The 22732-nt window shown below is 44.5% G+C and overlaps 3 protein-coding genes across 9 annotated transcripts in view; 1 reads left to right on the top strand and 2 right to left on the bottom strand.

The window, feature by feature from the left end:
- Positions 1 to 6406, bottom strand: part of klc1a (kinesin light chain 1a) — a 40242-nt gene extending 33836 nt beyond the window's left edge. The window contains exon 1 of one of the 5 annotated variants that reach the window (XM_069160834.1): positions 5922 to 6406. In XM_069160834.1, coding sequence (XP_069016935.1) covers positions 5922 to 6163 — 242 coding nt within the window. In that variant the 5' untranslated portion in view covers positions 6164 to 6406. Of the gene's footprint in view, positions 1 to 1183; positions 1297 to 5921 lie in introns of those variants that run through there. The other 4 variants (XM_069160835.1, XM_069160836.1, XM_069160839.1 and 1 more) reach the window with 4 other exon arrangements.
- A 1260-nt stretch (positions 6407 to 7666) lies between these two features.
- coa8 (cytochrome c oxidase assembly factor 8) lies at positions 7667 to 11270 on the bottom strand. 2 transcript variants are annotated; one of them, XM_069160842.1, is made up of 5 exons: positions 10910 to 11270; positions 9714 to 9911; positions 8538 to 8601; positions 8205 to 8295; positions 7667 to 7823 (listed from the first exon to the last, which is right to left on the bottom strand). In XM_069160842.1, exons 1-5 carry the CDS (start codon positions 11060 to 11062, stop codon positions 7697 to 7699), a joined length of 633 nt encoding a protein of 210 aa, XP_069016943.1. In that variant the 5' UTR covers positions 11063 to 11270; the 3' UTR covers positions 7667 to 7696. The 2 variants fall into 2 exon arrangements, with proteins under 2 accessions (XP_069016943.1, XP_069016944.1); XM_069160843.1 differs by having other exon boundaries at positions 7667 to 7817; positions 10910 to 11252.
- A 382-nt stretch (positions 11271 to 11652) lies between these two features.
- bag5 (BCL2 associated athanogene 5) lies at positions 11653 to 19576 on the top strand. Of its 2 annotated transcripts, none has more exons than XM_069160841.1 (3): positions 11653 to 11930; positions 16011 to 16901; positions 17880 to 19576. In XM_069160841.1, the coding sequence occupies exons 1-3, from the start codon at positions 11908 to 11910 to the stop codon at positions 18409 to 18411; spliced, it is 1446 nt and encodes a 481-aa protein (XP_069016942.1). In that variant the 5' UTR covers positions 11653 to 11907; the 3' UTR covers positions 18412 to 19576. The 2 variants fall into 2 exon arrangements, with proteins under 2 accessions (XP_069016942.1, XP_069016941.1); XM_069160840.1 differs by having other exon boundaries at positions 11655 to 12454.
- The last annotated feature ends 3156 nt before the right edge of the window (positions 19577 to 22732 follow it).

Genomic DNA, 22732 nt, shown 5'->3' with positions numbered 1-22732 from the left:
CCTCTCGAACGACACTGGAGGTGCCTTTGAGTGAAGCGCTGACTGAACCACCTGCTCTGGAAAAGAGTACAGCAGCGTGTTGTGGCAGAAAAAAGCTGGATAAACAAAGATTAAACGTAGTGGAGTGTTTGTAAAAGTGGTCTAAAAAAAAACAACTAAAAAAAAAACTGCTTTAGAAAAAGATGGACTTCAGTGCAGCTGTGATGAAAAGTTTAAACACGGACTTTAAACCTGCCGCCTGCTGACAGTTCAAATCCAGATGTGAGGTCTGTGGTCTGTGTCTGGTTTAGAGATAACGGCAGATTTGAGGCGGGGATTGTCAAAAAAGGGAAACTCGAAAAGGAACTGAAGACATTTGAGGCCACACAACGAAACACGTATTCGAAACCGCTGTGAATGCTGCCTGGCACATTGGTTTTATTACCATCATTTATTAGATGTACCTGGATCTCTGTCTAGCCAGCCTTAATATAGCAAAATCTACTATGTGATAAAATCGTAGAAAAAAAAATCAAGCACAATTTGCCAATTTTGCGTCTTTGCAAGTTGGAACATGAATCGCCCGCGGCGGCACGATAGTGATTTGACCCGAAATGGTCTTCTTCATTACTGTCTCCTACAATAATCAGCTTCTCAGAGCTGCCTTAATGCAATCATGGCACATCCTCAGATCCTGAATCTGCCTCGGTGATTAAAGCTGTACACGGTCAGGTGTGGGAGGTCAGAGGCATTCTCGCTGTGCACACATTTGCTAAACGATGCAGGTTAATGTGGCTCCTCTTGACATTGTTACAACACTCTCCCCAGGTGCACTGCTCCCCACTTCCTCCTGCCTTCCTTTGCTTCGTATTCATTACTTACACACACACACACACACACACACACTTAAGAGGATTATGACCGAGCGCTTCGGCAGCACTTGTAGCGAGCTGCCTAACAAATCTCTGCGAGCGCACCAGACTCGGCCTGCGCCGTCTCCTCATCTGAATAATTACAGAAACACTGACTGACGCTTCAGTGGAAGATACAGAAATGAAACTCCCGGGTGCGTCCGACCAAACATTAGTCTTATCCTCGATGGCGCAATGACACAGTCATGACACAGGCTCGCACCCCCCCACACACACACACACACACCCACCCTCACACCCATACAGACAGAGTACAAAAGCTGCTGCGGTACCAGGTGAAGAAAGCCGACTTGTCCCGAACTGCCTCGGATTTCACATCTCGGTTTCAGGCGGGGGAAAGAAAAACAAAAAGCTGAAAGCCGCCCTGAGCGGACGAGGCAGACGGAGGAAAGGCTGCAGCCCCGATCGCTCCATGTGACTCAGCAACCGGCCTGCAGCCTATCAGCTGAGCAGGAAGCCGACGCTGCGCGCAGGAGGAGGTGGAGAGCAGCAGCTCCAGGTGAGAAGCACAGATGGGAGTTTTAGTGCAATCAACTTGGCAAAAATAAAAGTATTAACCTCAAGCTTCTTTCGTGGTCAATTTAAAAAAAATAAAATAAAAAAAAATGCTTTCTATGTATTATTAGCAAAACTGCTAATAAAGCCCCCAAAAGAATCAGGATCTGCCAGGCTTTTGGTGCTCTACTTGTTCCTATAATCTAATTTATGTTCAAAAAGACACTTATTGACACAGTATTTAATACAGAAAGGGAATGAGCAACAATCCTGATAACTGGTTATTTGTTTGAGTTGTTTTTAAGGGAAGAAATGCTTGAAATTCACCAGTTCCAGCTTCTCATATGGTCAGAAAAGGGTCAGCTGAACGTTTTAGGATTGCTGGTCACACAGCACGAGCAGTTTGAATATTTAAACGTGGACCAGGGGGAAGTTATGATGGCAGATCGCACTATTTTTTCACTTTTTATTAAATCAAGAATAGAATTGCAACTAATGGTTATTTTGCACAATGGTTTTGGTTAGTCTTTTTCTTATTTCCTCCACAAATCATTTTGAACATGAGAAAACAGTGAAAGTTATGACATCATTTCCAAGGTAACATATTTGAATGGCTTCTTCTGTCTAACTAAACATATTCAGGTGATATATCATATAGGACAAAACAAAGCAACTCATCTTTACATTCGTAGAGCTCGTTGGTGTCAATAAAGACAAAAAAAACAAATGGAGTAAAGGATGACCTAATTGAAGTTCGTAGTTAATATTCAACTGTTCGATTCATTTACGAAGAGGCTTCTGAATCTTGGGAGTAAGCTATTCTTGTGCGTGGTCATTTATTTATTATGGAGGAAAATATAGCGTGTAAATTGAGAGCAGTGTCTTCTTCACCTCTATTCAGCAGGCAGCGCCTCACTGCTGTAAATTTGCAGAAAACTGATTAGACGTTGTTGCAGAGCTCACTGCGGAAAAAAAAAAAAAACATCCTTCAAGATCAGAATGAATGCTGCAACACCTCGCAATGAATCATTGAAAGGGCAACGCAGCGACGCCGGGTATCAAAAACCCTGAAAAAGCCCCGTTTTATACCCCCGACTACACAGCGAGGTCAGTGTTTAAAGCACAGAGAACAAGACAGACAACAATTACCACTGCAGGCTGCGTAGCACAGAAGTGAGAGTGACGGCACGAGCCTTTTCTTCCTCTCGTGAGCCAACAAATCTTTTATTTCTGGCATCAGATGAGTCTCAGTGCACAAAGCACCGCGGCGGAAAAGGCAGCGAAAACTATTTATGATGTTAACTTTTAAAATGTAAATAGCTGGCTCGGAGCTGAGCGCCCCGGGGACGCTGCAGCTCTTCATATGAAGCAGGGTGAGGCAGAGAGATATGAGGCGATGATAAATGTGGTGGTGGTGGTGGTTAGGGTATGGATGGGGGGGATTGAGGAGGGGGGAGGCTGTGTTTGAGACCAATTGGAGGGGGGGAACAGAAAGTACTCTCTCGGGTCTTTAGGCATGAGGATGGAGCCGGCAGCAGGAAGAGCGGCGCTGCGAAGGACAATCTTAGTCAGCAATGTGTGGGCAGTCATTAGATTATAAAATCTGTGATACACAAGCACATTTAAAGAGAGAGGAAGAGCTTCCGAGTTAACGTGACTGGGTGTGCGTGTGTTTGTTTGGCTGCTCTGTCCACCGTTTAAGTAACGCAACAGTTGTCCTACCTGTATCCCGTCAATGAAAACACTGACCCGGCTGTCAGTTCGTCTGGTATGAAAAAGCCCAAAGAACTGGGTCGGGTAGTTAACAACAGCAGATAAACTGCCAAACATGGCTGAAAAAAACAAGAGAAGATAACGAGCCGAGGAGGGACAACACACCACAAGGCTGTTTCACCCAGTTCGAAAAACTTTAATGGTGCAAGTTAAAACACAATATTCAGATTAACACTTGTGGCCACTTGGAAGGAGCTAAAAAGGCCGTAAATACTGATATATATATATATATATATATATATATATATATAGTTGAAACAGTGAACTTGTGCTGTTATTCACTCGTCCGCCAGCTATCGACCACCTACAGCATTCATTTTGAATTAACGTACCGAGTCCAGTGTTCGCTCTTCTCAAATCTGTTTTGGCCTTTTCGCTGCTAAATGGGCGACTTCTTTCACCAGCTGCTTTCTTACTTTGTTTCTCTGCTGCTTGGTGCTGAGAAAGGTAATGAATGTGTCACCTAAAAAAAAAAAACTAAAAAAAACAAGCAGCCTGCTGTTGCCAAAAATGACCCCGAGAAGAGCAGTGAGAGCAAAACTATAAAGTTAAGCAGAAGGTCTGGAAGAACAAAAACACCCTAAAGCTCCATGAAGCTTTCGTCGGGAGATATTTCTCTGTTGATTCATCAGAACACATTACACCCTTTCACATAAAACTACACGTGACCGATGGTCGAATATAACAAATAATTCCAGTTGCTGTATCACAGTTGTTTATTCCATGTGTGTGTTGTGCCGCCCTTTTGCGTCCTATGTGATCTTCATAATGCTTTTTGCTCCTGCCAAACATCACCTCTACTCAACTATGGAGTTCGTCACTAAAGCATTGTGTGACAACGGTAGCTGTGGAGACCAAGAAAAGGGGGCCAACAACACAGGAAGTCACGGGATGACTCTGCACGGGTGAAACTCAGGAAATAACCAGCATGACTGGTATTAATAATAAACAGATTTGGTCCTTTGTGCCTAAAGATGCGTTAAACTTGGTGTCATTTCTCAAAACGAGTCGCAGGCTCACTCCCGGTAAGAAAACCAAATCATGTTTTTTTTTGTTTTATTTCCATGAGCAGGCCTCGGGCGAGATATTAGATGTATCGTTCGACTCACTGGAATAGTTTAAGATGCTCTGATCCACAGAGACAGCAGCAGCATCGCTCCTTACTGCAGCTCCCCGGAGGCTGAACGACACAGACAGGATGTACTGGATTGTCAGACGCTGACTTGGAAACGCAACTTTCTTCAGACTTTCCACAGATGAAGTTTTAGTTTCATCCAAAAAAAAAAAAAAAGAAAAAAAAAAAGAGGTGCGAGACAGTCGACTGCAAGAAGTCCTCACGAGGTCTTTTGGTATTTCTTTGGCATTACAACTGTCTCACCATGATGACTCAATATTTGTGACGTCAATTTTAGAAAACAAATACAAAACTTTCACAACTTTTCTATACAGAAGCTTCAAAGTTAACTGACAGGATATCTGCAGGGTTATTATTATTATTATTATTATTATTATTATTATTAAGACTTTTTAGGAGCACATTAAGACAAAATATTGGTTGGGCTGTATTTCAAATCACAAGTACACAACAGTACCCTGTATTTCCAGTTTTATACTTCCTGTTTCAGTTATATGCTTGTTTACGTGCCTCACCTTTGAGCTGCAACAATTCGACAATTTATTATTTCCGTGTGTTTTTGTGAATCTTATATGATTGTAAACTGAACATTTGAGGGGTTTGGACTGTTCTGGACATTAGAAGCTGTCAGCATGAACTCAAGCAGCTTGTTTTTGGACTCGAAACAACTACAAAGCTGATTATTTTTTTTGTGTGTGTGTGTGTGTATTATAGAAATAACAGTAGCCCGAGCTCACCTGCAAAAGTTTGAGGTACTTCTCAAGCCAAACCTGCAACATTACAACCCCTGTTGGGATCTCTGATCCAACAACAAGCCGCCCCGGAGGGAGCAGAGGGGTGTTGTCCTGGAGGAGGAGCCCCCCTGCAGGTTGTCATGAGAGCCCACTTTGGATGGATTAAACATTAAACACTGCAGAGCCCTCAGGAGTAAACGTATATAGTGTATTTATGTGCGGACTTTCAAGCCCGTGTGTTTGAACGAGTCTTTAGGGTTTCCCAGCTGTGAGTCTCCCCCCCCCCCCCTCTCTGAAGCTGTCTGCTCAACACAGGCACCTTTCACAGCCCCTCGGCCCGCTCTGAATATCAATGAAAGGAGACGGACAGCCATCACATGACAAGCTGCGGTCACCGTCAAGACCTGATCCGGCCGCAGTGGCTCCGAGAAATGCGTGTTTTTCCAGCGGCTGACAGGCACGTTTTGTTCAGTCCGGCTGCTGCTGCTTTGACCGAGGAGCCTCGCGAACAGACGGATTAACCTGAAGAACCAGTCAGCCGATACTTCCCCGTCACACAAGCCTTTAACCTCAGCGCTGACTCCGAGGCTCGCAGTGACAGTAAATGTGCTTACGGGGGTCTAATTCCTGCAATCAGCGTTAAAAAAAAACAACAACAACAGCGACCAACATAACAAAGCAGGTAATTCTCTCAAATAAGCTTTTTCCCCTGAATCTTTTTTTTTTTTTTTTTAACGCGAATGAGTCCAAATCTTTGAGCCTCGACAAAATGACACTTTACAGAAACGCGTGACACAACTTGACATTTTCCCCCAAAAGTGGTTTAATTAGCTAAATGACAGCGGTCCAAGAAATACACGGAGCCATTCTTACCGTCCTCTGGGACATCCGTTGCCGATGTAGCTCGGCTGTAACGTTTCCTCTTTTCCCGTAAAAAAAAAAACCAAAAAAAAAAAAACCGCGTCTTTCTTTAAGGGGAGTTGTTTCGCCCGACAAACGTTTGCCGAAAATTGGGAAAAATAATATATATATTCAGTTACAAAAAGCAGAATTTCCAGTGTCTCCGCCTGCCGGGGTTGTAGTTGTCGTCGGGGCTTCGCCGACTGACGCTGCATCAACCGCCGTTAATGTTGACCAGCTAGCCGCCCACCGACGTTAGTCTGAGCCGCTCAGGAGAAGCCCGTCCTCCGCCGCGTCCATGGCAGGATCAGCTCCGTGAAACCCGCCTCACAGCGGCTTCACTGGGGAGAAATAACAAGCTGACTTAGTCGCCCATGAAGATGACAGCTCCCCGGTGCGCTGGCTTGGATGACTGACTGACTGACTGACTGACTGACTGCGCGGTGCGTGAAAATGGCGTTAGCCGGCGTCCCCCCCCCCCCCCCCTTCCCTCCTCCCTCCTCCTCCTCCCCCCCCGGCAGTGATGATGTCATCCCGCACGGATTAAAGCGGAAACTGCGGCGCGAGTTGCGCGGCCAGATTTATTGAATGCAACATTTGAGCAGTAAAAACAAGAAGTCCGACCAACACACGCGGTATTTTACTCAGATATTTGCTGAAGTGAAAGTACAAGAATATTAGTGACAGTAGCTAATTTACGGAAATATCAGAAATTAAAAGATAACTTTTATTTAGATTTAATCATCATTATTATGACTTTATTCTATCTCGTTTCATCAACATTTTACATTAGACATTTTACTGATTTACTCTAATCAATGTTACGTTATTTATTGAGGATTTTCTTTTATTATCTATCTTTTATCGTCTTAACTACATATCTTTTATATTTGACTTATTCAATTATCTTTTGTGTTTATTTTTGTTATATTTCTCACTATTGCTTTTAAAGCATTTTCATCTACTTTAGATTTGATTTAAAGGTGCTGCGTAAATAAAAGTTTGATCGATGAATTAAACTTATTTAGCCAAGAAATATATGTTTGCTATGAGAAAAACAGTTTAATGAATTTTGGTAAAGACATAATTTGGCGTTAGTGGATTAAAAAGATGTTTGTCTTCTTTTCTAATTGGTTAGGAATCTTCTGTATTCATTTATTTATGTACTTTGTGCCCTTTGGTGGTGGGTGATTAAAGGTGTAAATGCTACTTCACACCGTGTTAATCTTGAGCTCTTTGTCACAGAAGAGATTATCCAGCAGTTTTGTAGGTTGAGTAGTGCTATCCATTCAATACAGGACAATCACATCACACTTCTCCTCATTATGAGGCATGTGTGTAAAATCTGTGGCATGCCCCTTTAAAACATCACCTCTGTTACAGTAATCGACTTCATGGCAGTAAAGTGTGTCAGCTTTATTAATAATGGGTCAGTTGATCCAGGTTAGAAACTGACACTTTTCAGTGCAACAGAGGGAAACGGTATGTAACCCTTTCCGTCCTGGAGAAAGGTGTAAATTTCTGTTATTAAAAGGCGACCTGCCCCTATTTTAAAATAGAGAAGTTTTTGTCACATCAGATTGGGTGGAGTTGTCGATGGGAATCTTTAGAAGACGTTTAATAGCATCAGTGTCACTGACTCATTGTTATAAGGCTGTTATTTACTCTCAAATTGACAGTTTTGATTAGCAGGAAGGAAAATGTCACCAAACACTTGGCAGGAGAGTGGATGGGTATTTTATTAATTATCAGGTGGGAGGTGTACTGTTTTTCTTGCTGCTGTGTCTCTCACTAAGAGTCCTCCACATGCTGTTCAGGGCGACTCGGGCCATCAGGAAGGTGATGGTGAAGTTACGTCGGTACCATTGCCTGGATATAAAAAAAAAAAACACAAAAAAAAATGAATTAAATGCAGATACATATTTTATTTTGCACGGTGCAATAAAAGTTTGGTTCCAGAAACTCTTAAAAATTTAAATAAATCGAACTGAGAAACAATAACACAAACAACTCAAAAAGCAGCAGCAGAGGTGACGTGTGTGGGCAGAAAACTTCGCTAACCTAGAAAAAAAAAAGTCAGAGACTTTGCAACGCTGATTCACAGAAAGCTCCTCGGAGCCTCTGATGTTTGTTATTCTCTGTATACGAGGTGGTGCAGGGCAGTTAAAGCTCACAGCTGCTGCAGAGGGAGTCGTAACCACCCACACACACACTCACCCACCCAGCGGCACCATTGGAGACACCAAAGCAACTCACTTGTTGTAATTTGCATGTCGTATTCTGTTTTTGTCCAGGAAGCTTTTGTAAAACATGGACATCTCCTCGCTGTTCAGGGACTGCCGTCGACCTGTGGGAGGAAAGAGGCAGCGGGACACGTCATAGTCTCAGTGGGACACGTTGCCCTCTGTTATAGAAACATTCCTGTTTACTGCGCTCTCTAAACGGGTTGAACCAACTCCACTGTGGTGTGAAAAAACATCCAGCTCATTAATTAGGTTTTTATTCTATTCAAGAATTTAAGAATTCATCTTTTTCTTGTGCTGATAAACCAACAGTGTAACACATGTAGAGACGGCTGCATGTCCTCACCGCTCTCATCACGTCCAGTCAAGCCTTTTGCCTTCAGATGTGAAATGATAAAAGTTTCTTTTTCCTGCAGATAGCATTAAAAAAAAAAAATCATATTTTATTTTTAGATCTTTGGATTTTAAGCAGAACGCTTGGTCCAACACAGACAACATTACAAAAAAAAAATTCAAAAACTAAATAAATTAAATGAAAAATTACTCAGATACCAAAACAGAAAATCAACTTTGTGATATGTTATTAATTAGTCTGTCTCTAAGAACATGAAAGACAACACAGAGTACTGATCAGGCTTAATAAGGCTTAACGGGGGAAACAATTCAATAGTAACACATTCTTATACAACTTAACTTTTAGTGCCAAAAGCTTTTGCACATTCCACAATAAATGTAATTATAATCAAATTCAAGGTATTTAATTGCTAGTTAAATTTTCAACATAATTCCTTGAATCATAAAATGAACACTATTACTGGATTATCTGTGACGTAAAATGGGTGGAGCCAGATTGAGAAATTTGTTGTGCGATGCTGCCCTCTGCTGGTGATCGGAAGATCTCACACACAAAAGAACTCCAAGTGCACAGCTCAATAACATCCACTGACTTCATAGTCTCTATTAATAAATAAATTATGAATAATGTAGTTAGTTGCATTTATCTTTTCTTTAACTTCCTTTGATTTTTCTTAATCGTGAGCTAATTAGTTGACAGGGATTTTTCTGGCTTTTTTTTTTTTTTACACTTGTAACAACTATTTTCCTCACAAAGTCAAATTCGGACAATTTTATAAAATCAAGAACAAAAGAAACAGACTGATTGAAACACTTGCAGCATCAGTTCCTTTTATTTTTTTCTAACTACCTTTTGATATTCATATTAACTGTAATCCTGTATGTCTTGAGTTTTTTTGTCCCATCTCCCTTATTTGGTTTCATGTAAATGTGAGTATCTGTAAGAATGTCTGTATATTTATATACATGTCTGTGTATCTTTACCAGTTTTTTCAAATGTAAACAAATTTAAAAGGTGCAGAATATTCAACATTCCTGTTATTTCTGTTACATATAAAGTTAAAATTCCTCACTTTCTTTGCAGCGGAAGGAAACTTCTGCACGTGTTAGAAAGGTTGTAACCTGGAATCACCTGCAACGCAATGAACCAGCGGCGTTTCCATCTCACCTTGCTGAAGGTGATGTTCTGATTGGTCCAGAAGTCGTGGTTCCAGTCCTCCGTCTCCTGCCTCAGGTGTCTCAGCCGTGCCTCCAGCTCCGATTCGTTCTCGGGGACTCGGTAAACGATCGGCCGCAGGTTCGACAGAGGGTTCGGTGGACCGATCCAGTCGTGTGTGGTGCTGGCTGCTGGTCTGGAGGTCGATCGCTGCACGTAAAGAAGAGCAGAGAAAATCCTGTAACGTACTGTGCGCGGGTTTTTTCAGGCAGGTCAATTCTGCCTAATTCCTTTCTAAAAAACCGACACATTCATGGGAAATAAACCAGGCTGAAATAAACCAAAATTATCCTTATCCTTAATTAGACTTAAGATTTGCGTTCAAGGAAAGTATCGTGAAGACTGATGGACAGGGTGAAACTCAGCAGAACTCTTATCAGTTTCCTGAAAATGCAGTTGACACAGCTGAGATGCACTGATGAGCGTAAACAAGCAGCTCGCCTCCAGCAGCCTGTCAATCATTCCTGAGCAGACTTCACAATGCCAAGATCAACGAGGAGTAAAACCCGATCCAGAGCTCAGACGCCAGAAAACGGGTAGATACAACTGCACAAACCCCTCACTCATTCAAACAATTTATGAAAACACATTGATAAAAATACACACAACTAGTTTGATTTTTTTTTTTAAATATATATATATATATATATTATTTATAATAAAATAGATCTACAGCAATGGAATGAAACAATCTACTTAATCTTAAATTACTCAAAACTACTTTTTATGATTTTATATAGTAAAAACAGCACTAAATGATTACCTTTATGAGTAACTAATCTCGTTTTGAACCAGTCAACAGTTCAACCAATACTAAACTCACAATAATATAAAAAAATACTACTAATAAGAGGAAGCACAGAATATAACAATAATAATAATAAAAAACATGTCAAACTTATTTATCCACCTTAATGCATCCAAAAAAAAAAAAACACCAATGTATTGCAATACACTACCCAGCACTGCATAATAGTATATTTTACAGACAATACTCTACGAACATTTTGAACACATAACTTTAAATGAGTATTTTAGCACACAGAGTGTAAAACAAAAAAAAAAAAACGTCAACAGAGAGGAACCAGCTGTGGAGGACGAGGCGGACATGTGACTGCGGTGTAATAAACGTGTCACAGCGTGTGAACCTTCGCGGATGTGTCCGTCGGTGCTGCTCGTCCAGCCGCCGCTGCTGATAAGCGGCGTCGCTGCAGAGGGACGCGCAGGGTGACGGCAGGACCGAGGCTCCTCCATGTTGAACGTCCCGCTGCCGCTGCCGTTAGTGCTCTTCTGGCCGCCATTTTAATTAACCGACACTAAACTACTTTAAAAAAAAATATATATATATATATGTTGACATATATGTTGACATATATGTCATTAACGTTACGTTAATGACAGTAACAGGACAGAGGTAAATGTCATTAGCGTTTGCCTTCAGTTACACACTCATGTCCTTCTGTGCGTAACCGGCCGTTTTAGTCACGTGATCTCAGCAGGAAGGGTGCGCTCGAAAACAACACCTGCACATCCCCACAGGATCTTCTTCTTCTCTCGTTTCATTTATTTGTGTGTGCTATCTCCTTCTTTCCTCGTCTTCATCCCATCGTCATCATTGTTGTTGCTAAATCCAAGTGGAAATAATCATGTACGGTCTTGTTTCAAGTGTTTAAGAGTTTGGAAGCGAAACATTAAAAAAAAAAATTAAAAAAATAAATAAATAAAAGGTTATGGCCACTTTATGCTGCCTGAACTCCGTCTCGTATCACCGCCTTTTCCGTAACTTACAAAAAACGGTACGGCGGCACGTTAAATGAAGCGCACTCAATGTTGGGCGTTCAAAACGTTCACTGGGTTAAAACTAGTTAAGCCGTTCACCCGAAAGATAACGCTTTCATAAAAAAAAAAACCCCGTCTACGCCCTTATGAGTGTATTATGCGTTAACTAAACATCTACGGACATCTTATGTTCGCGAACGTTAAACAAACGCCAACAAAAATGGCGTTAATTCCACCTCGTTGACCGGAGACGAACGCCGGGATAGTTCATTACTTGTGAGCAGGAAGGTAACTCCGAGAAGGTAGCTAGGTAGGCTAATGTTTAGCTTTAATCAGAGGAGGTGCGCACTTTTCGGCAGGAGTTCAGATGGCTGTTCGCTGGCTGTGCAGGTAAGAGGGAAGCCGTTAAAGCGGCGGAGTTGGCGTTGAAATATTAACACCGAAAACCGGGAGTTTTTCTGGCCGAGGTGGGGCAGAAGTCAGGTGATCAACGGCAGCTAGCTCAGTCCTCTGACACACAAAGAGCAGCCGGGAGGTGGAGACCTGGAGGTGGAGACCGGGACGGAGGTGGAGACCGGGCTGCGGCTGTTCGCTGGTCCCGGATGCGAAACCTTCCGTTTTTGACCGTTTTGTGAGCGTTCAGAAACGCGTTTGGTCGTGAAGTTGACTTTAAAGCGCGTCGGAGAGGCTGTGGGAGGGGCGACACCAGCCCGACCGCAGTGAGGCAGGCAGTCAGTCGGTGGTCGGGTGCTGAAGCTGACCGGAGCGTCGTCGACGTCTTCATCCCCCCCCTCCACCCCCGAGTCCGCCTCTGCCCGGTTGGATGCCTCTTTCCTCCCCGAGCCGCCCTGCTTTGGCCGATGGAAACAGACATCCGCAAAAATGTGCGCGAATGTGTTTGGAGTTTTGAAAAGGTGAGACCTTCACGATGCTGTCGGGTGTGTGTGTGTGTGTGTGTGTGTGTGTGGATGCAGCTGACAGCTTCTGGAGATGCTCTGAGGTGTGGTGTGTGTGTGTGTGTGTGTGTGTGTGTGCGTGTGCGTGTGTGCGTGCGTGCTGTGACAGCTCCGGGAATCTTGCACATTGTGTGTGTGGTGACATAATGCGCACCGCCGTGCAGCAGGACCGGTGCAGGGATCCGGTCTCCCTGCAGAGAGGGAAGGTGCTCCGGGTAGATTTTAAGCAGGAGGTGCTGGATGCGTGTTACCTGCAGCTCAGTTAGCCATCATGCTGTGTGTGTGTGTGTGTGTGTGTGTGTGTGTGTGTGTGTGTGTGATTCCTACTAGCAAACCGATTCTCAGTTTCAGGAGTACCACATCAGTCCTCTTTTCTTTTTCTTGTCTATCTTTGATCAATCTGAGCGGGGAGGTGTTGGCCAGGCCGGAGTGGATTTTGCTGAGATTATCCTAATAAATACTCAGATTTGGAAGCTCTGCGCTCATCCACTATTCTGGAAATGCCCAGCCCGTCGCCCTCTTACGTAAAAGTACTTGAGGGAATGCTGATACATAATCCTGCCTATTCTAATAAGGGTTATTGATGCTGTGGATAACAAAACGTCATATTGTGGGCTACAGGATTTACATGCAACAATCCCGCCGTGCTTTCGGGCACCCTGGCTGACGACGACGGCCCGTCTCGTCGTGCAACCTTCTCCCCAGAGCCGTGTCCTGCTGCAAAAACTCCAATCCGCTCCTTATCTTAATCCTGAAACAGAAAGTTTACTTTGATGTAGGCTGGCTTCTTCCGCCGTCTTGCTCCTTTGCTTTATTTGAATTGAGAGTATCTGATTTTACAGGCTGCAGGTATAGTAGACCAGACGTTTGTATTTGTGATCACGGATGCATTAGATAGCTTGGCCTGTTGGGCGCAGCGACAGCGGGGGGGGGGGGGGCTCAGGGGTCAGAGAGCAGCTGGGCCAGAAGTAACAGGAGGTTTAAATCGGTTACTCCACTCTAACAGTACATAACCTCCACCTCGGGCTCGCTTTGATGGGTAATACTCTGTCAAGTGTGCTCTGGTGTTTAGTGCGACGTCTGCGCAGACGGCGTCAGCGTGGCTCTGCTGCAGGAAGAAGTTGCTTAGAGGCCGTTTTTAAAACCAACAGCGGTGCGCAGGAGTTCAGGTTTACCTGGAAAATGTTGACGAAAGAGACACAAATAACTACAAGGTCACACGGAACTGACACGAAAAGATGCTAAATGACTGCAAAGATGGAAAAATGCACAAAGTGACTTGAAAGAGGCTCAAATTGACAAGATTAAACATCTAACAGAGATGCAAAACAACCAGCCACACAAAATGATTTCAAAAAGATGCAACACATCTGCAGAGATGCACAAAACGGCTACAGAGAGAGACAAAAGGACAAAAAAAAAAAAAAAGAGAGACAACACGACGACCGTGAGAGACGCAAACTGACTTCAAGGATACGTAGCGACATCAAAGAGACACAAAACAACCACAGAGATAAACTAAACTGCCACAAACTGACGGATATCAATTCCACAGAAACACAAAATAACCTTGTAGATTTGTAAAATGACAACAGAGAGGCTCAAAAAGACCAGGACAGAAATCATCAATAAGAATATTCAAAATAACCTTACAAACATGCACAACAAGAACAAAGAGTCAATAAAGCGAAGCAAAAGCACCACGAACGGAGAGGTGCGTCATCTGGAGTCCATTTGTGTCCCTTTTCAGTGTTTTGCTCCTGTGCAGATTATTTTGTTATCGTTTGGTTTGTAAGATTTAAAAAAAAAATAAAAAATAAAGTCTTCTTCAAGCATCCTGTTTTGTGCAGCTAACCCCAAAAATAATCTTTTTTGTTTGTTTGTTTGTTTGTTTGTTTGTTTTGTTGACGAGCACCTGTTACATCTTCAGAGACGCTGGAATTTAGCACCGCTTCGGCGTTTTTGTTGGTTTTTTTTTTGGCTCAAACACGAATTCGATGGTTTCAACTCCCGCGGGGAGTCGTGTCATTAATCTTACTAAGAAGCGGACGTTTCTGTGTCCGGTGGCTTTTTTTTTTTTGCTTTTTCTTCTAAGCGTTGAGCGAGGACTTTTCTTCGAGGCACCTTTGACAACATTTAACGAGGCCCATTTTGGCCGAATCCTGCCGCACGAGTCGGCGTGGAGACCCTGAACGGTTTCACGTTGTCGGCCAGTCGGTCAGCTGCGTTCATTTTGCTGCTCTGTATTTTTAAAGCTCGACGGGCAGGCGGGAATCCTTTTCGTGTGGATTAGAAGCGCTGCCGCCATCGTTTCAGCCTCTGCGATGCTCCCGAATGGTTGTCATGTGGGTGTGCTTGTGTTGAGCCTAAATGTAGGTTAACCTCGCTGGTTTTCTTGGCCGGTTTTTGTACGGATGTGCTTCATTTAAAATCGGGAGTTATGTCACATTTAAAAATAAAAAAGGAGCTTTAAAAAACAAAAATACTCCTCCTGAAAGTTACTTTATATCCAGAGAAGCAGAAACATTTCATGATTTGACAAAAGAAAATTTGACGTGTTTTGGTTGAATGTAGTTATTTTTACCGTCGCGCACGTCTGCATTTAACTTCTTTTGACCGTTGCAGTCTCAAAGCAACTGCTCTCGCATGAAGTCGACTTTTATTGAAGCCTGTGACGTGTAAAGGTTTTGCATTCAGAGATGCTTCTAATATTTCTGGACGTAAAACGTGTGGACTTTCACCTTTCTGACATTGTCAACAAACGCAGAACTTTTGCACGGGTAGAATTTAAGGCAGCGTTGATGCATTCGATTTTACAGGTGTTCCTAAAATAGAAAGTCACAATTCTTACCAAAAAAAAAAAAAAAAAAAGTTAAAGTTGATATTTTAACGTTGAGATTTCAGCGTCAGAAGATAAAAGTATCGGCTGGGATTGACCGTCAGGTTTGCTTGTGCAGAACTCATATTTTTTTGGCATGTTAAGCGTGACAGAATCGCCCGCGAACAGGAGAAGCAACACCTCTCCCTGTTCTTAGTGCCACTGGACGTCCTGCGCTTCGCCGCCGCCGCCTCCCGGGCCGTGCAGGAGCGCCTTCCTGTTTCCGCTCGGTACGACGTCACCGCGCGAGAACTCGCGGCGTTTGTGTCCGACCGCGCTGTCGTCGGCTCCTCTGGACTCGGTGGAGATTTCAGCGCTTGGCTGAGGTTGCGGAGTTTGTCTTTGCAGCTGTGGCAGAGATCCAGACTTTTAGCCGGAGGTCCCATTTAACCAAAGCTGGCTGTGAAAATATGAAAAGACGTAATCCACCCATTCTGGCCGGCAGACAACAATGTTAGTTCAACTGAGGCTCTGATTGTCCTTGTCGCTCATTGTTCTCACTTTCCTTTCATGCGTCCTTTTTGTTTCTTCTTCTTTTCTTTTTTTTTCCTCCTCCTTCTTCTCCTCCTCCTCCTCCTTCTTCTTCTTCTTCTTCTTCTTCTTCTTCTTCTTCTTCTTCTTCTCCTCCTCCTCCAGCCTGTTTGGGAAGCCCTTTGATGGCGGGAAGAGGATGGACCATGGCGGTCCGCAGCAGCATCCCACGGAGCAGCAGCAGCAGCAGCCGTACCACCCGCAGCACCCCGCCATGATGCGTCTGTACGAGGTGCAGAGGGAGGTGGCGTCCCTCGGGCCGCAGGTCTGCACCTTCAGCGGGCTGCAGAACGACCGCGACTACAAGCGGCTGGAGCGGGAGCTGACCCGGCTGCAGCTGGAGGTGGACCAGGTGGACACGGAGGGCAAGCAGGAGCTGCAGGGGGCGCGCAAGAGGGCGGCGCAGGAGGTGGAGGGCCTGCTGCGCTACCTGGAGGAGAACGCCAGCCACCCGTCCCGCCAGGCCATCGAGCAGCTGAGCAACCAGGCGCGGCAGCTGGTGGACGAGCGGGTGGTCGCGCCGCAGCGGAGCGGCGGCGCGGCGGAGATCAACGACGAGCTGGTGGACGCCCTGCAGGAGATCATCCTGAGGCTCACCCAGGTCAAGACCGAGGGCCGGGTGCCGCTCCGCAAGGCGCGCTACCGGGCGCTGACGCGCATCTGCGCCGTGCAGGACGTGGTCGAAGGGCGCACGCAGCAGCAGACCCTCTCGCTGCCGCTGTCGGGGGACACCCACGAGGCCGTGCACCGCATCAACCAGGTGATGGTGAAGGTGAGCGTGGCCCGCGGCCAGCTGGTGGCGCTGCTGATGGGCCTGAGCGGGCGGGACAGCTGCACCCACCTCTCGCGCATGCTGACGGAGATGCAGGTGGAGCTGGACGCTCTGGACGTCTCCGGGAACGCGGCGATCAGAAACTACAGGAAGCAGGTTGTGGAGGAGATCAACGGGCTGCTGAAACATCTGGACCTGGAGGTGGAGGGAGACGACACGCGCAGGTAGGACACACTCCGAAAGGAATGATTGACCGTCTTCCGTTAAATCGCCTCGGTCTACAAAACATCGTAAATTCTTAGAACATCCCAGTTAAGACCTGAGGTTTTGTTGACAATTCACACCCAAAGATATTTAGATTATTATCGTAGAAAAACTGTGAAAAGCAGAAAATATTTTCGATTTAAGTTTCAGTTCTTCGGTGCCGAGTCACCGTTTTGTTTTATTCTGGATCGCAACTTTCCTGCCGGCACGTTTTGTTATTAACACCTTCTGTACCTCAGAGTGCAGCTCAGAGAACTGTGAGGGAATCAGACTCGTATCGGCAGAGACTCACCGATGGCCGTTTTTCAGGAACCGACGCGCCCACCGAGGGCTCCATTATGTCGAACAGCCGAGTCGAGTGCCGCTTCGAGCACCTCTCGCTCTCCCATGTTGTTCTTTCTGCTGCCTGGAGTTGGGCGTCAATTACAGCCACAAAAAAAGTAGTTTGTTTGATAAAGTGGAAGCTGAATTTGAACGCATGTTAATGAAATGGAAAAAAAAAATGTTTTTGTCGGGAACTGTCAGATGAAAGAAAAGAGAAAATATAACCTTCTCGTACGTAGACTAAAACACGTTTTAGAAAAAGTTGGTGGAAGATTTTGGAGCTCCTCTCTAAAATAAAACATTTAAGGCTGGTGCTTTTATTTTGGCGGTACCTCCTTGTATTAACGGTGATTCTCTGGCTGGTTTGATGGAGCTGCAGATATTTTCTCTCCTGTCGCACCAGAGCAGAGCTCAGACCACGACGACTGGATGACGTCACGTTGTCGATCGAAAGATTAGCACGTTTGTTATTACGCTGCCTGTAAAGCGCTGACTCGGGACTTCCTGTTCGGGTGGGGGCTCAAAACGACCCCGACGTGTTGTCCGGTTCGAAAGATAAGCTCATCGGTGGCAGGAGTTTTCCCCCAGCAGTGATCCGGTGTTTGTGTCTGTAGGTACGACTTGGCGCAGAACAACTCCATCCGCGAGATCGAGGCGGTGCGAGCTCACGTGTCCCACCTGCGCGAGGGCGTCGTGCGGCACTGCGACTTCGGGTTCAGGCCCAAAGCCGAGCTGCAGAGCCTCCTCACGCACCTGGACCAGGTGGACACGGCCAAGAACCCGTGCATCCGGGAGGCCCGCCGCCGCGCCGTGGTGGAGGTCCAGGCCATCATCACCTTCCTGGACCTGCGCGAGGCCCTCGCCCGCCGCCAGCCGGGCCCCCACGAGCACCCGTCGCACCGGGCCGTGTGGCTGGTCCTGGGGAGCCTGTCGGACCTCCAGGCCCAGGTGCTGGGCTTCGACGGCAAGCGGGCCGACAAGAGCTACATGATCCTGGAGGAGCTGCTGACCAAGCAGCTGCTGACGCTGGACGCCGTGGACCCGCAGGGCGACGACATCACCAAGGTGGCGCGGAAGCAGGCGGTGAAGTTCGCCCAGAACATTCTCAACTACCTGGACATGAAGACGGACCAGTGGGAGTACTGATCCGGGAAAAAATAAATAAATAAAAAAAAACACACACACACATCAGATGGAGCGTCGCTGCAAGAACGAAAGGACCTGATAATGTGTGTAGATAGAAAACGTATCATTCCATGGGCTGTACATAAGGACTCAAACCCCCAGAATGCACTGCAGCAGCGCTTCTCTTTCGTCTCCTCGTGGTAGTCATGGCCGACCCTGCTGAGAAACACAGTGACACACACTCTGAAATCTATTTTCTTTTTTTGGGAGGGGGTGGGGCGGGGCTTTTTGGCGATTTCTTTTACTATCTGCTCTCTGTGTGTGTGTGTGTGTGTGTGTGTGTGTGTGTGTGTGTGTGTGTGTGTTCTGTCGTCATATACATACAAACACTCCATAAAGCCTGTTTCAGCGGTCGTATCCTCCCGACTGCCCTTTTCATTGATAAAAGTGTGACGGATGGCTCTTTTTTTTTTTTTTTTTTTTCTCTCTCTTCTGTGGAGTAATAACTCTAATCTGAAACACGAGGGCCTCAGCAGGTCGTGGAAACGGAGATGTAATCGGAGAGGGGGGCCGACGCTGACCCTGTTCATCCCCTCAGGCCTGTGGTGGCGCTCACGACTCCCCCAGAAACGCTCAAATGACGAAAGATACAAAAATCTGAATCTGTGTGATGTTATCTGGTGAGCCGGATGTTTGACGAGATAAAATTATCTTCCCTTGCACCCCCCCCTCCCCCCCCACTCACCTCCCCACCCCTCCACTCCATCCGCCGCCTGTGTAGCCTTTAAGTCTGTTTCAAATGTTTGTTGTGACTTTTTTTTTATTTTTTTTTTTTTATAACCGTGCCGAGCTATAAATGGATCCAGTTCTGAATTCAGAGATAAGAGGAGACGAGATTTTTGCTGCTGCTGCTGCTGCTTTAGTTTTGTTTAGTTTTTTTTTGTTTTTTTTTTGGTTTCTACCCACCGCTTTCTACTAACGGAGGAGTGCGACTGTGAGAGGTCCCCGGAGAGAGGAAGAAGAGGAAGAGGAAGGCTGATATCCACCGCATTGACACATCAAGGCTGAAGCTCACGGGGCTGTCAGCCGGGTTCCTATTGTGGCGCCGAGTATTGACGGTGATCGCAGTCGACAGACAGAAAGAAGCCTTCTAGAAACTTCTCCGAGCTGCTGCTGCTGGAGACGGTGGGAGGGAGGGAGGGAGGGGGAGGGAGGGGGGGGGGGGGGGGGGGGAGCGAGAGGGACTAGTAGAGGAGTCCAAATCTCTGTGCCTTTATTTTTTTCACCCCTTCCCCTTTCGAGCCGGTTTGTGTGAAAGCAGCCTCGCGGCGCAGCGACACGTTATCGGTGACACAAGAGTGAGCAAACTAAAAAGCAGCGAACGCGTTGAACAGCGAGCACCTCGGCCGTTAGCGCCGCAGGAGATTTGCACTACCTGTCATACAAATTGAGGCTTCTTCTTCTTTTTTTTTTTTTTTTTCCTTTTCAAATCAGTATTTACTCCCCGAGTTAAAAAAAAAAAAAAAAAAGTTCCAGTCAGTGATTCGTAGCGACGCCGACGTGACGACGCTCTCCGGCGACGGCGTGAGTCAGTCACGCTTTCACACTGCAAGCAGCCTCGCTGACGGAGCAGCGGCGATAATTAGGCCGTTAAAATCCTGCTGACTCTTCCCAACAACAACAACAACAACAAAACCACAACGAGATGATGGTAGAGACGTTACTGAGCGGGAGGAAACGGCAGCTGATAAAACGGTCACACCTCCAGTGAGATGAGAGTTTTCAGTAATGTAACAGTATGGTAATTAGATATATAGTATATTATAGTATAACAGTAATTTGAGCTTTATATATATATATTTTTTTTTAGGGTGACTAACAGAAAAATCCTCTTCTGGTGCATTTACGGCGATATTTATTAACATTCACCGTTAAATAAATAAAAGCTCATATAAGTCCTCAAAAAATATATTACGGCAGCTAGATTTAGGTAGGTGTGATGAATTATACGGACACGTCTCGGTCTCAGACCTCTCACAAATAAAAAAAAATAAGATCATTAAAGACATTTTACGGCATCTATCTAATTTTTTTGAGAATCCACAGGAACTCTGTACCGAGCAGAATTTGTGTGGTTCATCATGCGGCAGACGTTTACCAGTTAATTCGTGATAAATAATAAAAAAAAAAAAAATATCTCAACAGGAAACGAGATCTTATCTGACGGGCGTTTTGTGTAAAGTAAATCTGTGTCCGAGACTTTTTCCACCAGCTGAGACTCCCTCGCGTCTCTCTGCTGCTTGCAGTGTGAACGCGCACTAAAAGGGTCAAAGGTCACGATGGTTCCTCCCCCTCCCGAAGCGGACCTTTCGGTGCTTCGCCGCTCGTCCCAGCTGCCGAGAGCGTTGTCTTGCGTGTCGCTGGCTTTCTTTTTTTTTTTTATTATTATTATTATTATCGTTATTATTTTTTGTAAACATGCTCCCGTGAAACTCCCACGGACCCGTTTTTATCTGCTTTAAGCTGCTATTGGAAGCGTTTTTCTGGCACGACGCCGGCAGACTCATACAGGAGAAAATTCAATTAAAACGGTGTTCTTCAAATGTGGGCCGGCCGGCCCCCCCTGCCCGCCCGCCCGGCTGCTGCTGCTGCTGCAACAGATGCTTTGTCACAGCGAACCTTATGCTCTCTCAGACCAAACCAACCCGCACACACCTTAAGTTGACCGTTTTGTATGCAGTAACATAACACATGTAAATCCGCTGCGTTTCTCTACTTTGCTTCCTTTTTAAACATCCCTTTGAATAATTTATCAAAAGTTTTACACTGTATGTAGAAATGTTACTTAGATCTTTGCCTGTCTCATCGTCTTAAAGTGTCTCGAAGCCATACGAGCAGACAAATTTTCCCCGACGTCCCTCAGATGGAAGTTGTTCCCCGGTTTCCAAACGTCACCTCTCCTCCTCTAAAACGCTGCAGTTTGTCAACGGACTCTGGTTGTAATAGATTGAAGAATTACAAGCAGATTTCACTTCTGAATTTCTTGGAAAATTGCAGCTGATAAATGTTGTAAAACCAGCTTTGTCGCATTTCGGTGGAGGTGTCGTACGCCTTCACATTTTTACGTGTTTAAGAAAGAAAGAAGAACATTTTATAGGTCTAAAAGAGGGCGGAAGACCCAGAAACCCCGAGGTGGTCGAGCATTTCAAACCACCACGATGTTGCATGAGTGTGAATGTTTTGAAAATAGAAGCATTTTCAAAAAGATAAAGCTGGAGATGTTCTGTATGTTGTTGTTTTTGTTTTTTTTATTGTCAACTTAACCAACAACGTGTTGCCGGGGACTATTTTCAGCAGCGAATTATTCCACATTTCTTTTGTTCTCTTGAGAATTTGCAGCAAACACACGAGTACTGATTTTGTTTTGTTTTTATCAGTTTTTGGACACCCGTGATACTCGCAAAGAAATCATTTTGTACACATTATTTGTCAGTGGGAAACATTAATTGTTGGATTTGTTGACAATAAGAAAAACGTCGACTATCACCGGATTTATATACTTTAAAAACTGAAACCGTTTATTCCTGCTAGCATTAAAACAAAGCTTCAGAAAGTCTGCTCTACTTTCCTTTAAATACATTTTTCATGAATTTAATGAATTGATTTGAAAAAAAAAAAGGTATTTATGAGCAGTATATATGCACATTATAACGTAGTTATAAGCAGATAAAAGGACACTTTAGGTGTTTATTAATGTACCATATTTTGAAATATTTTAACCTCTTTTATGAGGACATCTTTTATATACGATGGCCTCAAAATATAGGTTTAAAATGATGTTTTTTGTTACTTCAAGTGGATAAATTTGAGCTCAAAACAACCAGACTTAAATTTCATGCTCTTTATATTCAATTAGCAAATAAGTATATTTTTATACAGACATCTTAAAAGTTGTTGAAAATAAACGCATAAAGACTTAATCTGCTTAAAAATACTTTACAGTGTTATGAATAGATCCGTGTTTTAATACTGCTTATAAATACTAAGTAGTTGGAGATAAAATGGTGTCGTGCTGATAACAGTTTAAAGCTGTTATTATACTTCATATCCGATTTCAGAAAATTAAAAAGCTATTTGTTGCTTATACACAAAACCCCCCAAAATAACGGCTTGTTTTTTGTTCCACATTCGAATTTAAACTCGACTCAAAAACAGGAAAGCGGATTAAAAAAAAAACTCGTCAAAATTAAGTTTTATGTGGCGCGTTTTCTCATCTCCTGTTTTGACCTGTGAATAAAATCTAAAGTATGAAAAACAAGCCATTATTATTATTATTTTTTTT

This window comes from Embiotoca jacksoni, unplaced genomic scaffold (assembly GCF_022577435.1).
Source record: "Embiotoca jacksoni isolate LCO1_2020_lvr unplaced genomic scaffold, fEmbJac1.0.p SCAF_27, whole genome shotgun sequence".
NCBI classification, from domain to species: Eukaryota; Metazoa; Chordata; class Actinopteri; family Embiotocidae; genus Embiotoca; species Embiotoca jacksoni.
The sequence above is the reverse complement of the archived record's forward strand: the minus strand, read 5'-3'. Positions and strand labels throughout refer to the sequence as shown.

Coding starts and splice junctions, on each gene's coding strand:
- bag5 (XM_069160840.1), top strand. CDS start 12,423: ATGTGCGCGAATGTGTTTGGAGTTTTGAAAAG. Junction 12,455..16,010: donor GTGTTTGGAGTTTTGAAAAG/GTGAGACCTTCA, acceptor CTCCTCCTCCAG/CCTGTTTGGGAAGCCCTTTG. Junction 16,902..17,879: donor GAGGGAGACGACACGCGCAG/GTAGGACACACT, acceptor TTGTGTCTGTAG/GTACGACTTGGCGCAGAACA.
- coa8 (XM_069160842.1), bottom strand. CDS start 11,062: ATGGCGGCCAGAAGAGCACTAACGGCAGCGGCAGCGGGACGTTCAACA. Junction 8,602..9,713: donor AGAACATCACCTTCAGCAAG/GTGAGATGGAAA, acceptor TGCTATCTGCAG/GAAAAAGAAACTTTTATCAT. Junction 7,824..8,204: donor CGACATGCAAATTACAACAA/GTGAGTTGCTTT, acceptor TTTTTTTTTTAT/ATCCAGGCAATGGTACCGAC.